The sequence below is a fragment of the Prinia subflava genome, chromosome 14 (genome assembly GCF_021018805.1).
Source record: "Prinia subflava isolate CZ2003 ecotype Zambia chromosome 14, Cam_Psub_1.2, whole genome shotgun sequence".
Lineage (NCBI taxonomy): Eukaryota > Metazoa > Chordata > Aves > Passeriformes > Cisticolidae > Prinia > Prinia subflava.
The window spans coordinates 9098760-9111836 of NC_086260.1; the positions used below are offsets into that span (position 1 = coordinate 9098760).

The 13077-nt window shown below is 63.2% G+C and overlaps 4 protein-coding genes across 6 annotated transcripts; 2 read left to right on the forward strand and 2 right to left on the reverse strand.

The window, feature by feature from the left end:
- Positions 1-29: 29 nt before the first annotated feature.
- JAGN1 (jagunal homolog 1) lies at positions 30-1252 on the reverse strand. 2 transcript variants are annotated; one of them, XM_063412058.1, is made up of 3 exons: positions 1112-1252; positions 814-911; positions 30-734 (listed from the first exon to the last, which is right to left on the reverse strand). In XM_063412058.1, exons 2-3 carry the CDS (start codon positions 900-902, stop codon positions 272-274), a joined length of 552 nt encoding a protein of 183 aa, XP_063268128.1. In that variant the 5' UTR covers positions 903-911; positions 1112-1252; the 3' UTR covers positions 30-271. The 2 variants fall into 2 exon arrangements, with proteins under 2 accessions (XP_063268128.1, XP_063268129.1); XM_063412059.1 differs by lacking the exon at positions 1112-1252 and having other exon boundaries at positions 814-1105.
- On the forward strand, positions 1150-3135 carry RPUSD3 (RNA pseudouridine synthase D3). Of its 2 annotated transcripts, none has more exons than XM_063412056.1 (9): positions 1150-1299; positions 1664-1731; positions 1810-1854; positions 1943-2039; positions 2158-2235; positions 2304-2388; positions 2457-2583; positions 2666-2805; positions 2887-3135. In XM_063412056.1, exons 1-9 carry the CDS (start codon positions 1214-1216, stop codon positions 3055-3057), a joined length of 897 nt encoding a protein of 298 aa, XP_063268126.1. In that variant the 5' UTR covers positions 1150-1213; the 3' UTR covers positions 3058-3135. The 2 variants fall into 2 exon arrangements, with proteins under 2 accessions (XP_063268126.1, XP_063268125.1); XM_063412055.1 differs by having other exon boundaries at positions 1151-1299; positions 2128-2235.
- Positions 3136-3437: 302 nt separating this feature from the next.
- On the reverse strand, positions 3438-9818 carry LOC134558263 (tubulin tyrosine ligase 3-like). Its single transcript, XM_063411942.1, has 14 exons — positions 9671-9818; positions 9367-9485; positions 8932-9043; positions 8763-8858; positions 8478-8648; positions 6484-6873; positions 6232-6360; positions 6050-6164; positions 5845-5952; positions 5425-5593; positions 5202-5350; positions 4877-5123; positions 4363-4798; positions 3438-4291 (listed from the first exon to the last, which is right to left on the reverse strand). Exons 1-14 carry the CDS (start codon positions 9671-9673, stop codon positions 3452-3454), a joined length of 3084 nt encoding a protein of 1027 aa, XP_063268012.1. The 5' UTR covers positions 9674-9818; the 3' UTR covers positions 3438-3451.
- A 141-nt stretch (positions 9819-9959) lies between these two features.
- TADA3 (transcriptional adaptor 3) lies at positions 9960-12979 on the forward strand. Its single transcript, XM_063411744.1, has 8 exons — positions 9960-10558; positions 10683-10933; positions 11101-11206; positions 11360-11501; positions 11650-11753; positions 11846-11955; positions 12089-12274; positions 12363-12979. Exons 1-8 carry the CDS (start codon positions 10352-10354, stop codon positions 12553-12555), a joined length of 1299 nt encoding a protein of 432 aa, XP_063267814.1. The 5' UTR covers positions 9960-10351; the 3' UTR covers positions 12556-12979.
- Positions 12980-13077: the final 98 nt, after the last annotated feature.

Genomic DNA, 13077 nt, shown 5'->3' on the forward strand with positions numbered 1-13077 from the left:
TGGCGCTTCCTGCGGCGCAGACACGCGTGGGAGAGCGGACGGTGCTTTATTTCCACAGAGCAACACGCGGAGGAACGGGCACGCACCCCAGGGACCCTCCACGGCCCCGGCCCTAGGGAGTCTCCCCCTTGCATGAGAGCCCGGGGCCGTGATGGGGCTCAGCCCACCCCATTCTCCCCTAGGATCCCCCACCCACCGGAGCTGCGCCAGCGCTGCCCCACAGGACTGAGCTGCAGAGCTTCAGCACCTCACGGAGCCCACCTATCCCCACTCATTTCTTCTTCTTCTCCTGCGTGCTAGTGAACCAGGAGTCCAGCAGCTTCTTGCTGTAGTAGAGTTGCCAGCCATGCACCTGCGCGGCCACCACCACCACCAGGTACATGACAGAGACGGCCGAGAAGCCGAAGATGAAGCGGTAAGCTTTGCCGTGGCGGTACAGCTGCTGTGCCATGGGGAACATCTCCATGGCCCCGTAGATGAGGGGAGCCACCGAGAAGAGGCCGGTGCTGATCATGGAGAGTACCAGGTAGCTGATGTTGTTGCGGGGGAAGGACAGGAGGCCCAGGAGGGAGGGCAGGATGCTGAGCAGGTAGGGATACTCCCACTGGTAGGGCATGGCCACCTGGTCGTGGGGCAGCAGCTTGAGGTGCCCCACGACCATCTGGGCCAGGAGCAGCAGCCAGATGACCACATGCGCGTAGATCAGCTTCTTGATCTCCGACTTGAGGGTCACGCTGGGAAGAGAGTGTGAGGCCATCAGGGCCTGCCGGGGTCGCGTGTCCCCTCCGGAACCCCGGGAAAGGGGACACCTACCTCATTTGGTAGTGCGAGGCCACGCGCTCCCGGTGCTGGAAGTCGCTGCCGTCGGTGCCGGCGGCGCGGGGACCCCCTCGGGAGGCCATGGTGCTGTCCTGGGGAGACACAGCGTCAGGCGGGGCCGCCTCCCTGCCCGCCTCCCCAGCGCAGCCCCGGCACAAGCCCCCCGGGCCTCCTTCCCACAGCGACAGCCCCGGGGATTCCTCCCGGTGACCGCCCGGCCCTCCGGGACATCCCTGGGGTGACCCCCCCCGCGGGGGACACCCCCGGCCCGCCGCTCCCCGCCGTGCCGCACCTGCGGGCGGGACCCGCTGCCCGCGCTTCCGCCGCTCTATGGCCGCGGCCGCCGGCTCCGGATGCCGGGGGAGCCGCTCGGCGCAGGCGCGGCGCCGCCGCCATGGCGGGCACCGGGAGCGCCGCCGCCGCCCGCGGGCTGGCGCGCCCGGGGCCGGGAGCGCGGGGAGGGAGTGGCGCATACACGGGGTGCGTTTATGGGTGGAGTGCGTGTGTACAGAGGGTGCGTGTGTACATGGGGTGCAGGCCCGGGGTGTGCTGCCACCGGGAGATGCGCACGCGTGGGGGCTGGTGGGAGTCCATGGGGAACGCACACGCGTGGGTACAGAGGGGTTATGAGGTTGGGGTTATGGGGGGGTTGGGGGATTGGGGACATATCGGTGGGGTTTCGGAGGTGTGAGGACAGGGGCTGGGGAAGCATGAGGGTTCAGAGACACATGGAGAGGAGGGCGGACAGTGGTGGGTGAGATTTATGGACACGCAGAGTGGGGTGCAGGATAGGTGGCTAAGGGAAGGCCCACCCGTGGCCCCCTGCCCACTCCATCCCCTGCAGGTGGAGGCGGCTGCTGGGCCCCAAGGAGACGCTGAGGCTGTTGGAGGGCTCCGTGGTGCACCGGGAAGGTACCTGCGACAGGGGACAATGGGGGCAAGGGAGACACAGTGAGGGAGGTACATCCTGACCAGACTTCCCTGCACTAGGAGCCCTGCTGGCGCTGAGCAAGCCCCCAGGCCTCCCCATTCTGGGTGAGTAGAGGACAGCAACGGGGGTTCTGCAGGGGTGGGGGTATCTGCGTGGGGGCCCAGTAGTGCTGACCCAGCAGCATCTCCCCAGGACGCCCTGGGGACCTGAGCCTGGATGCGCTGCTGCCAGCACTGAGACAACGCCTGGGCCTCGCTGCTGACCTTCACGTGGTGAAGGCTCCTGCCAGGTGTGGTAGGAGGTTCTGGGCTGGAGGTCCTGGGGTGGAGCTGGGGCTGCTTTTCCCCCTCCAGGTCTCAAGCAGCTGTGTCCCACAGGGAGTATTCTGGTCTTGTCCTCCTGTCCAGCTGCTACCACACCACTAAGAAGCTCCAGCAGTTCTTCACCAATGCTCGCCAGAGAGGCCAGTACCCTGCCACATATCGGTGAGTCCTTGGGACCCCACCGTGCTGGCATGGGGGTCCTGTCCCCTTCTCACCACCTTACCCTGCAGTGCCATCACTGTGGGAGTCCCGGCGGAGGTGGAGGGTGAGATCTGCACGGGGCTACGCTGGCAGCAGCAGGGGGACAGAGCCATGGTAAGGGGGTGCCGGTGGGCTGGGAGCACTGGGTGTACCCCAGAGAGTGCTGAGGCTGTGCAGTGCAGGTGGTGCCAGTGCCAGCCCCGGGACGCCGCAGCCTGGCCAGGAAGGATGTGAAGATCACCCTGACACGCTACCGGGTGCTGAACGCCGCGGGGGGCTGTGGCCTCCTCCAGCTCCAGCCCAGGACGGGTGAATGGCCTCCCAACCCCTCCAGCACCTCAGCCGTGCTTCCTGACCCCTGCAATCTCACCTTCTCCCTGTTCCTCCCCAGCCTTCCCAGAACAGCTCCAGGTGCACTTGACACTGCTGCTGTGTCCGGCCCTGGGCGACCATGAGCACTCTTCCCACGTGGGCAGGGTGCTGGGAGTGCCCTTCTTTCTGACCCCTGAGACCGCCCCGACCCACACACAGGTACGGGGCCAAGGTGGATGCTGGGTGGGGCATTCAGCACAGCCCTCGGTGATCCCACTGAGCTGCCCACTCACATTGCAGATACTGGACGAGGAGTTGCTGTCCCAGCTGGGCCTTTCTCCACGGCAGCTCCATCACCTCCCACTGCACATCCACCTGCAGGAGCTAGTGCTGCCCGAGGGCCCCCTCTGTGCGCCCCCCCCACCTTATTTCATGCACACTCTGCGCTGTCTGGGGCTGCCTGAGCACTAGGAGCCCTAGTCCTGCAGGGGGATACCCACTCCACCTTTCTGTCTCTGCTACCCCATTAAAATCCGCCCTGCTGCCTGGGTTTAGCACTCAGTTATTTTCTTGGTGCACAGAGGATGCATTTCTCCTGGCTGTTCCTCTGGCATTGCTGGGGGCACCAGCCCTGCCACCACTCTCTGCCTTCCCTGGTTCCAAGTGCTAGAATGCAACAGTGTCATCACCCACTGCAGCTGTATCTGGCAGGGGTGACCACAGGCAGGAGCAGAGGCAGCTTTTCCTGTCTGCTCTCTGCCCTGGCAGCCCCAGTTCCCACCCACAGCCCCATCCCAGGGGCAGTCCTAGCCCTCTCCACAGCTGTCACACACAGAAGGTCTGAGACAGACTCCTTATCAACAAATTATTTTAAAGCACGCCTGAGGGAGGAGGTGGGTACCACGGCACAGCATGGGAGCTTTTGGAAATGAGAGGTAGCCACGTGCTGCTGTGTTGAGTCAGCAACGACAGGCAGAGTGCTGTCCACTCCTGGGGGGGTCTCAGTTTTCTGCATACCATTGGGAGCTGCTGTGTGCTTCTGCTCCAGGCACAGGGTCCTGGTGCTCTGTGCAGATAGAGGTTGTTGCAGGGGCTTGGCAGGAGAGAAGGAGCGTGCATAACCCTGAGATAGCCAGGGGTTGCTGGGGGTTCCCCGGGGTGGTGGCACAGGCACCCACTCCTGGGAACAGCCACTGATCCGGGGCTTTGCAGGCTGGGGCTGCCCAGGCAGCAGACCGAGCCATGGCAGCCCCTGGCTCCCAGCAGATGAGGCCCGAGGCTTTGGTGGTGCTGAGGCATCAGAGCTAGGGGAAGAGTAGTGGCTCTGGAGCGGTTGCTCCAGAGGAGGCAGCTTCCCTGTTGCTGTTCGGGGCTGGGTCACCTGGGTGGTTCTAGCCCATGGGGACACAGATGACTTGGAAGAACTCAGCACCTTTGGAGGAAATCGAGGCCATACTCTCTGAGGCACCTGGGTGGTTCTGCCTCCTGCTGACAGGGAGAGCTTGGGGGCACAAGGCACAACGGTGAGGGATTGACGCTGTGCTCGCCTGGGTACATGGGTGGCTCTGGCCCCTGGGGACACAAGGTAGTGGAGGGCATTGGCCACAGGGGTGGGTGGTTGGTCCTGGGCTTGCTGTGGATTCTTCAAGGAACAGCCTTTGACCATCAGCTTCACACGCACTGACAGAGGCTTGGGCACAGCTGCCTGTAGGGAGACGGCAGGGAGTGTGGGCTCAGGGTGCGTGGGGGGTGTCTGCCCCCATCACCCCAGCCTACCTCCTTGTAGATGAGCTCAAAGGCTCCAATGGAACAGGTGGGATTGTCCTTGCGGTCGAGCACGAGGCACAGCGTGTCCCGCTGGACGTTGGCACAGAGCTGTCGGGTCACTGCCGAGGAGGGGCTCATGGTGGGGCAGGAGTTGATCTCCAGCAGCCAGGGTTGGAAGTCTTCCCCAACAAGAAAGTCAGCCCCGTAGAGCTCGAAGCTGCCCTTGTGGAAGCGCACCTGCTCCTGGGCACTGCGCAGAGCGCTCAGGATCGCTGCCTTCATGCCAGGCACCAACACCTGGTGCCAGGCATCTGCCTGCCCGAGCTGTGCCAGGTATTCCTGGAATTGCTTGTTTGACCAGATCTTGTCGTGGGGCACACGAATGTCCTGGTCTGGTGATGTCTTGTACCACTTCTGGACAGAGACGTTGCAGAGGTGCCTGGCACTGGAGCAGGGAGAGTGGGGCTGGGTCAGGGCGTGCCAGGGTGCTGGGGTGTGGGGAGCCGGGGTGAGGGGCACTCACCGCTCCAGGTGACACAGGGAGAAGGGTCGGGAGCAGAAGCGCAGGTAGCAGTCTTGGTAGAACCACACGGTCAGTGGCTTCCAGTCAGTCACAACAAACCATTGCCGGATATCAAATTTGGTGCCAAAAATGGTCAGCGGCCGCTCCATGTACTTCTGCACCACCCATCTGCCCACCTGCACCGAGGGTGCTTTGCAGCCCCATGCCCGCTGCAGCACCTCCTCCAGCCGCGTTGTGCAGATGATGCCTGGGGAACACAGTGATAGTGGGACCCCTCCTAAATGGGGAGCGCCTGTATGCTACTACTCACTTCCCTCAGCCTTACCCCTGCCTTGGGATTTAGCACCAGGCTTGAGGATCCAGACGTTGAGCTTGCCCTCCATGTCAAGCTGGGGCAGCTGCTCTGCCAGGTGCCGCAGCAGGTTCTGGCACTGCTTCTGCTGCTGGTTGGTCAGTACTAGCCTTGCCCCCTCACTGTGGGGTGAAGGGGGCCTCAGCATTAGCTCTGTCATGGTGTCCCCCGTCCCCCCATCCCACCCAGCACTCACTGTGCCACACGGTAGTATTGCTGCAGGAAGCGGTCCCAGTCGATGCATGTCCTGCAGGGCGACGGGGTGCTCCTGTCGATGTCCTGGTGCTGCAGAACGCCCAGGTGCTGCTTACAGACCTCCAGGGCTTCCTCCACCAGCTCAGGGTACGGGGGGGAGCCTGGCCGTGCTGTGGAATGCTTGGGGTGAGAGACGTGACCCCTATGCCAGCCTTGGGGCCAGAGCCTCCCTGTGGGATGGGTGGCTTTGGGTGCGTGGGGATGGGGTGGGGAGCAGAGCACCCATAAGGTGGGCCATTAGAAAGGAGTGGGGAATCCCAGACCACAGCCATCAGCAGAGGCTGTGCCTCCAAGCTCAGCCATCAGTTGTCCCTAACTCTACTCTCTGCCACCACCCCCAGGCCCAGCTCCATCTACTTACCTCCCCACTTGGCTGAGTTTGGGACCTGCTGAGTCCTCACTGGCCTGTTCCCAGCCTCCTCCAGGGCCAGTTTGAGCAGGCTGCGTGCTGCTGTCAGGTGGAAATCCTCTGCAAGAAGGAGGCATCATCCCCAGCCAGTCCTGCACAGGACATTGGAGGAGTGGGAGCACAAGGAGGGTCAGGAGGGCAACAGCCTTCAGCTCACCAATGAAAGCTTCTCGCTCTTCCATGATCCCCAACCGGTAGCACCGGGGGAAGAAGGTGTTGGGGTCAGCTTGCTCAATCCATGGCAGCTTTTGTAGGCTGAGGCACAGCCCCTCCTGTTCAGAGGAGGTTGTCAGTCCCTACTGGACCCCATCCCCCTCCCCAAGGGCTGCAGCCCCCCACCTTGGTGGTGAACGCATCCACCCCGGCATAGTGGTTCACGACGTTGTCCTGCTGCAGCAGCTCAGGATCAGTGGCGTCAAGGAAGTTGGTCCAGATAAAGTTTGGCAACCGATTCCGCACCAGGTAGGACTGGTGGAGGGAGGAAGCCAGGGTAGGACACAGAGCCCCCATCCTGCCCTCATCCCATGCCTGGGCGCAGGGGAACGGTGCTGGGGGCAGCGGCAGAGCTCAGCCCCAGCCCTCTCTGCTAACCATGAGGTCATGGATGCTGTTGGGGTCCTCCTCACACTGCTCTTCCTCCTCAGCAGGTAGCCATGGGTAGTGCAGGGGGTCTGTAGTCCCCAGAAAAGGCTGTGCCCCACCATGTGGGTTCAGCAGTGCCTGCCTCTGCTCACCACCACAATTACTTGGCCCTGTCTCCAGCTGCTGCTTGTTTTGGTCACCACGATGCTGCTCCAGCTGTCTGCCCATGCCATGGAGCTTCCTCTCCACCCAGCCCCGGGCTCGCAGCTCACGGCGAATGATGGGGTAGGGGCCCTGTACTGTGAAGATTTTCTTCTCCTGTGCAGAGACCAGTGGGCTCAGCTTGCCCCAGTCCTGGTTCCTCTGGCTCAGCTCTCCTAAGCCAGAAATGCAATTAATGCAAGCAGGTGGTGTTTGAGGGGTGTGAAATCAGGTCCCTCACCTTAATGGCCATCTCCACGTGCAGCCTGGCCTTCTTGAGCTGTTCAAGGCTAAGTGAGTGCTGGCAGCCAACCTGCTGGCTGGTGGTGGTGGCTGCTGAGGACAGCCCTGTCTGAGCTCACTGTCCCCACATCCTGAGGTCCACAGGGCAAGCACAGAGAGGTAGAAAGCACTGACCTGCCTGGCTCTGCCTGACCGACCTTGGAGCCCTTGAAAGGGCAGTCTCCGACCTGGTGAGCCTCTTGCCAGTGTCCCTGCTGCACTGCACAGTCCCAGGATGCTTCGCTGTGCCCTTGTCCTGGTGGGCCTTGGGGTGGCTGGAGTATACCCTGTTCAAGTGCTGGCCCCATCTGGGGGGCTGTGTGCCTGCAGTGCTGCTCTCTGTGTCACACTGTCCCATGATAGCCGGAGGGACAGGGGAGCTGTGGGTGGCTCTTCCTCCTCTGTGCCAAGCGGGTTGTCCTATTCCCCTGTCCTGCTGAGGACTGAAGTCGGAATCCAGCACAGAACATGGCCTCTAAACCCCAGTACCACTGATGTCGGAATGCAGGATGTAGCTCCCCCAACCTCAACATTGCTGTGATGTCACAGCCCCAGCTACAGTGGCTCCACTGCACAGAAGGGGGGACACAAACAGCCCCCTATGCCCACAGCCAGCCAGCCTCCACTCAAACCTCGCCACCTGAAATCCTGTTGTGCCCCACACCCCAAGCCCCTTGCTGCCCTCAGGCCGACTTCAAGTCCTTTCATACTCTCCTGACACCCCCCATGGCCCCTCACACACCATCAGGGCTGACCCCACTGTTTGCTGTTGCCACACTGTGCCCCTCCAGTTCCATGATCTGCCCTGAAGCCCACAGTGCCCGCCCCCATCCCCCGGTGTGGCCCAGAGCGGCGGCAGGGAGGAGACAGAGGCAGTGGATACAGCAAACAAGACCGTTTAAAAAACAAGACAAGACAGGGGCAGCGGCCAGGGCCGCGCTGCCACGAGCGGGGGCTGCTCCCGCCCAGCCCAGAGGGGCAGGCAGGGCCCGGCCCCGCCCAGTGGTCCTCAAGAAACGGGAGCAGGCACAGGCACAGTGCCCGGTGGGCACAAGCACAAGGGAGCCACGGGGTCCTGCACCACGGCCTAAAACTGGAGAGAAAACACACGGCTGTTAGTCCCTGCTTGCAGCACTCCGAGAACTCTCACCACCTTCCCGGCACCTGGGATGGGGGCTGAGGGTGGCCACTGCTCCCAGGGATCCATGCTCAGCTTCTCCCGCTGCCTCCCCAGGAACTGCACATCCATCTCAGCACCCACCAAAAGGGTCTCACCCCCCAAGGCTGCTGCTGCCACTGAGCAAGCTCTGGGGGTCTCACAAGCTGGGACTTCATGAGCAAAGGGGATACAAGCACCTTTGGCATCCTTTCCTCTCTGTCCCCAAGAGGTTCCTTGGGCAGCATGTCACCCTTCCTCACTAATAGGACTGGGGGGCTCTGGGCACAACGGCTACAGTGGCTTTGACCCCACACCCCACTCCCAAAATCAGAGACCCCCTCCTCCCATTTCAAAGTCTCACATTCTTAAGGAACTCCTCTGCCACGATGCGGGCCCTCGCATTGACAGAGAGTTTCATCTCACTGATTTCCTTGTCGATCTCCTCCATGAAGTGGATGACAAAGTCCACCAGCTTGTGCTTGTACATCTGCTCCGTGTGGAAGTTTGTGATCAAGAAGCTGATGTCATAACCCTGCACGAGAGAGAAGCACCCTCGGGCTTAGCACCCAAACCGCTGGCCATGCAAGCTCACATCCAGTGCCAGGATGGGGCCAGGAGTTGCTTTGTCCCCTCCCTGTCACCTCACCTCAACGGGCTTCCTGCGCAGGATAAAGAAGTTCTCAGCCCTCATCATCATAAAGCGCATGAATTTGTGGCACAAGATCTTCTCGATCTCATCAGCCTAGAGAGAGAAAAGGGAAGTGAGGCTTCCCCACAGGCTGAGCTGCCAGCCCCCTGCCCAACCCCCCCCTCACCTGCTTCACGGCGATGCTGACACGCACTGAGTTAATGGAGCCCTCAATGAGGACCTTCTCCTTCTCATTCCTGCTGATGATCACCGGCTGCAACAGCAGCTCTTTGCTGCTCCTGTGAACAGAGGGAGGGAGGGCAGGAGTGACTCAGAAGGAAGCACTTGCTGGTGGGAAACAGGGAAGGGGAGCCGCAGGGATCACGGGGATATGGGGGCATTGCTACAGCATACTCCCGCGTCCCGAAGAGGTTCCTCCGCAGGGCAGACGCTCCCTCGGTCCCAAGGAAGACCCCCTTCCTCCTCCCCGCAGCTCCCCGGCTCCCTGCCGCCACCAGCCCTGTGCCTAAGGGCTGGGGGGTGCCCAGCGCACGGGCAGGAACGGGGCAGCGGCCCCCAGGGCTTCGCAGGGCTCCCCCGGTGTCCCCTCCCGCCCCCGTACCTGACTTCCACCTCAGGCTTGTTGTGCCGCTCCACCACCTGAGAGGAGAAGTTTTCCAGGCACAGCGCGGCCTGCAGCGTGGCGCGCACCGCGTTCAGGTACGGGCGCAGCGTGGCAGTCTGCGGGGACACGGCGGCGGCGTCAGACCACCGACCGCAGCCCGGGGGTCGGGTCTCGCCCCCTGCCCCAGCCCCCCACCAGCAGCCCGCAGCCCCCTTAGCTCCGGTCACTCCGCCGGCCCCGGGTCCGACCCTCCCCAACCTCCCCGCTGCCACCGCCCCTCACGGGGCGCCCCCCGCCCTACCATGGTGGCAGCGGCGCTCCGGTCCGGGCAGGCGGAAGTGGCTGATCACCTCTTCCGGGATGCGCGGCACCTCCCACTGCGGCGGGAGGGAGGGGGGGCGGCGGGAGGCTCCCGCCCTGCGGCCTGACCCCCCCGCTGCACGGAGCCGGGTGGCGGCGGCGAGACTTCGCGTGGCTCCCCCCGCGCCCTGTCGCGCTTGGTACGGGCCTGTCAGCGCTTCCATATTAGGGAAGGGAGATGGAGGGCGGGCTGGGCCAATGAGCGGCTGCGCGGGGCGCGGCGCGGCCAATGGGGAGCGCGGGGCGGGGCGCCCGCGGGGCCGGAAGGGGCGCCCGGCCCAGACCCGGCCCCGCGGCCTCCGCTGCGCCCTGGGGCCGCCCCCGCCTCCTCCCCGCACCCCCTGGTGATCTCCCTCCGGTTCCCCTCGGTGATCCCCCCCACCGGGTTCCTCGGCGCCTCGGTGATCCCCCCCGCCTTGTTCCCTCAGCACCCCGGTGATTCTCCCCACGTTCCTCTCAGCGCCCCCGTGATCCCCCACCCCGGGTTCCACAGAGCCTCGATGCCCCCCGAATCCCCGTAGTCCCCCACTCCACTCCCTTCCCTGCCGGCTTCCCCTGTCCCCGGCTCGCCCGTGAGCCCGTCGGTCCCCCAGAGCCCACTCGGTGCCTGGTCCCCACCGCCATGAGCGAGCTGAAGGACTGCCCGCTGCAGTTCCATGACTTCAAGTCGGTGGACCACGTGAAAGTGTGCCCCCGGTACACGGCCGTGCTGGCCCGCTCGGAGGACGATGGCATCGGCATCGAGGAGCTGGACACGCTGCAGCTGGAGCTTGAGACGCTGCTGTCCTCTGCCAGCCGCCGCCTTCGTGTCTTGGAGGCCGAGACACAGGTGCTGGGGTCACGTTGGGTCAGGGACAGACTGTCTGGCTTCTTCCCACCAAGGGGCTGCCTCTGGTCTGCCCCTGCCCAGCACTGGGCACGAGACCTTACGGGACCTTATCATTCTTTTCCAGATCCTGACGGACTGGCAGGATAAGAAGGGCGACCGGCGGTTCCTGAAGCTGAGCAAAGACCACGATGTGGGCACATCTGTAAAACATGGGAAGCCCAAGAAGCAGAAGCTGGACGGCAAAGGAGGCCATGGGACAGGGCCTGGGCCTGGCCGGCCCAAGTCCAAGAACCTGCAGCCCAAGATCCAGGAATATGAGTTCCAGGATGATCCCATTGATGTGCCCCGCATCCCCAAAAATGATGCTCCAAACAGGTGTGTGGGTGTTGGGAGGCATTGGGATCATCTTTCTCCTTCCTTGGAGCTCATGGCACAAGTGCTGCCTCTAGCCTGAGAGAAGAGGGGCCACAGGGGGAAAGGGGATATGTGTCACCTTCCATGCTGCCCTGCAGCTCCCTCTCACAGTTCATCCATCCTCGCAGGTTCTGGGCATCGGTGGAGCCATACTGTGCCGATCTCACCAATGAGGAGGTCAGAGTCCTGGAGGAGCTGCTCAAGCCGCCAGAGGATGAGGCTGAACATTACAAGGTGAAAATCTCCTAAGCCACTTCCTCTGCCTTCTCTCCCCATCCCCTCTGGCACCTCACAGTGACTGTTCCTGCCTATGACGCTGCTGTGGCACTGGGAAGGTGGGAGGCAAGGCAGAGGTTCCAGGAGCTGTGCTGAGCCTTGCTGTTGCAGATTCCACCACTGGGGAAGCATTATTCCCAGCGCTGGGCACAAGAAGACCTGCTGGAAGAGCAGAAGGATGGAGCCCGGGCAGCAGCTGCTGCTGACAAGAAGAAAGGTGTCCTGGGGCCACTGACTGAGCTGGACACTAAAGGTGCCCCAATCCCACCCCTGCCTTTGCCCAGAGGCTGGGAGTGCTTGTACCCAGTGTAGCCAAGCCCAAGAAAGGCTGAGGCTGCCCTGCCCCACTGCTTATCTCTGTGCTTTTGGGGTTGTTTTTTCCCTCTCCCGCTTCCTCCCAGATGTTGATGCCCTCCTGAAGAAGTCAGAAGCCCAGCATGAGCAGCCAGAGGATGGGTGTCCCTTTGGTCCCCTGACACAACGTCTCCTGCAGGCCCTTGTGGAGGTGAGTGACACCATGCCATGGTGGCCTGGCACTGTGGGGCATTGCTGCCAAGACCCGGCACTGTAACCCTTCCCTCATGCTCCCTTTGCTAGGAGAACATCATCTCCCCTGTTGAGGACTCCCCCATCCCTGAGATCACTGGTAAGGACTCAGGAGCTGACGGTGCTGGCACATCTCCCCGCAGCCAGAACAAGCCCTTCAGGTGAGCAGCTGAGGTGGGCGGGGAGCTCAGCGCTGCCCATGGGTGCACCGAGCACGCTGCTGGCTCCCTGCCACTGTGAGTCCCAGGGAGCAAAGGGCGTGTGGTGGGCAGCAGCCACTCTCCACCCTGGCAGTGTCCCCCACACCAAGTCACTGGAGGGGCGGATCAAGGAGGAGCTGGTGGCCCAGGGCCTGCTGGAGTCAGAGGACCGTCCGGCTGAGGACTCGGAGGATGAGGTGTTGGCTGAGTTACGCAAGAGGCAGGCAGAGCTGAAAGCGCTCAGCGCACACAACCGCACCAAGAAGCACGAGCTGTTGCGGTGAGAGCGGGCAGGGATGGGAGCGGGCAGGGATGGGAGCAGGCAGAGGGCTGCCCGGCGGGGCCTGACACCGCCCTGTGCCCCCCAGGCTGGCAAAGGAGGAACTGCACCGGCAGGAGCTGCGGCAGCGTGTCCGCATGGCTGACAACGAGGTGATGGATGCATTCCGCAAGATCATGGCTGCCCGGCAGAAGAAGCGCACACCCACCAAAAAGGAGAAGGACCAGGCCTGGAAAACCCTGAAGGAGCGGGAGAGCATCCTCAAGCTGCTGGATGGGTAGCAGGGACCAAGGACCCCCCACTCTGTGTGGACCTCACCCGCAGGGGGCTGCCCTGTCTGAGCCCTGCCACCACAGGATGGAACTGGCCTCCCCCGCACCCTGAGTCTGCTCAGCCTTCCTACCTGAATGAAGGAGGCCGTCTGCTGTCCCCTCCCTGTGTGGGGCTGTCACTGACCCAAGCTGGGCACTCTGTGGAGTTGTGGAGGTCCCTCCCTTGAACATCCTCCTCCCACTTGGTGGCTTCCACTCTCATGTCCCCCCTGCACTCCCCTGTTACTCGGGTGACATCAGCCAGGTCACTGCAGGGGCTAGGTGTGATGGTGCAGTTCCTACGGCCCCCTGTCCCTCTCTGTGATGCGGGGCAGGGGGAGATCCCAGCCCCCACGGGTGGACTTGGGGCAGTGGGGAGGGGAAGGGGCTGGAGGGGTGGGGGCCCGGTGGGTGGGTGGCCGAGCTCTCCATGTACCGGTGGTGGCTTCCACTCCCATGTCCCCCCTGCACTCCCGGAGCAACGAGGGCAAT

What these genes read in the sequence shown, in the direction of transcription:
- JAGN1 (XM_063412058.1), bottom strand. Translation starts at nt 902, where the DNA reads ATGGCCTCCCGAGGGGGTCCCCGCGCCGCCGGCACCGACGGCAGCGAC. An exon ending in GCCTCGCACTACCAAATGAG is followed by an intron (nt 735 to 813) that starts GTAGGTGTCCCC and finishes CTCTCTTCCCAG; the next exon opens with CGTGACCCTCAAGTCGGAGA.
- RPUSD3 (XM_063412055.1), top strand. Translation starts at nt 1,214, where the DNA reads ATGGCGGGCACCGGGAGCGCCGCCGCCGCCCGCGGGCTGGCGCGCCCG. An exon ending in CTCCGTGGTGCACCGGGAAG is followed by an intron (nt 1,732 to 1,809) that starts GTACCTGCGACA and finishes TCCCTGCACTAG; the next exon opens with GAGCCCTGCTGGCGCTGAGC. An exon ending in CAGTACCCTGCCACATATCG is followed by an intron (nt 2,236 to 2,303) that starts GTGAGTCCTTGG and finishes CTTACCCTGCAG; the next exon opens with TGCCATCACTGTGGGAGTCC.
- LOC134558263 (XM_063411942.1), bottom strand. An exon ending in CAGAGGAGTTCCTTAAGAAT is followed by an intron (nt 6,874 to 8,477) that starts GTGAGACTTTGA and finishes CCACCTGCTTGC; the next exon opens with ATTAATTGCATTTCTGGCTT. An exon ending in TCCCTGTGTCACCTGGAGCG is followed by an intron (nt 4,799 to 4,876) that starts GTGAGTGCCCCT and finishes TCCCTGCTCCAG; the next exon opens with TGCCAGGCACCTCTGCAACG.
- TADA3 (XM_063411744.1), top strand. Translation starts at nt 10,352, where the DNA reads ATGAGCGAGCTGAAGGACTGCCCGCTGCAGTTCCATGACTTCAAGTCG. An exon ending in TCTTGGAGGCCGAGACACAG is followed by an intron (nt 10,559 to 10,682) that starts GTGCTGGGGTCA and finishes ATTCTTTTCCAG; the next exon opens with ATCCTGACGGACTGGCAGGA. An exon ending in AAGAAGCACGAGCTGTTGCG is followed by an intron (nt 12,275 to 12,362) that starts GTGAGAGCGGGC and finishes TGTGCCCCCCAG; the next exon opens with GCTGGCAAAGGAGGAACTGC.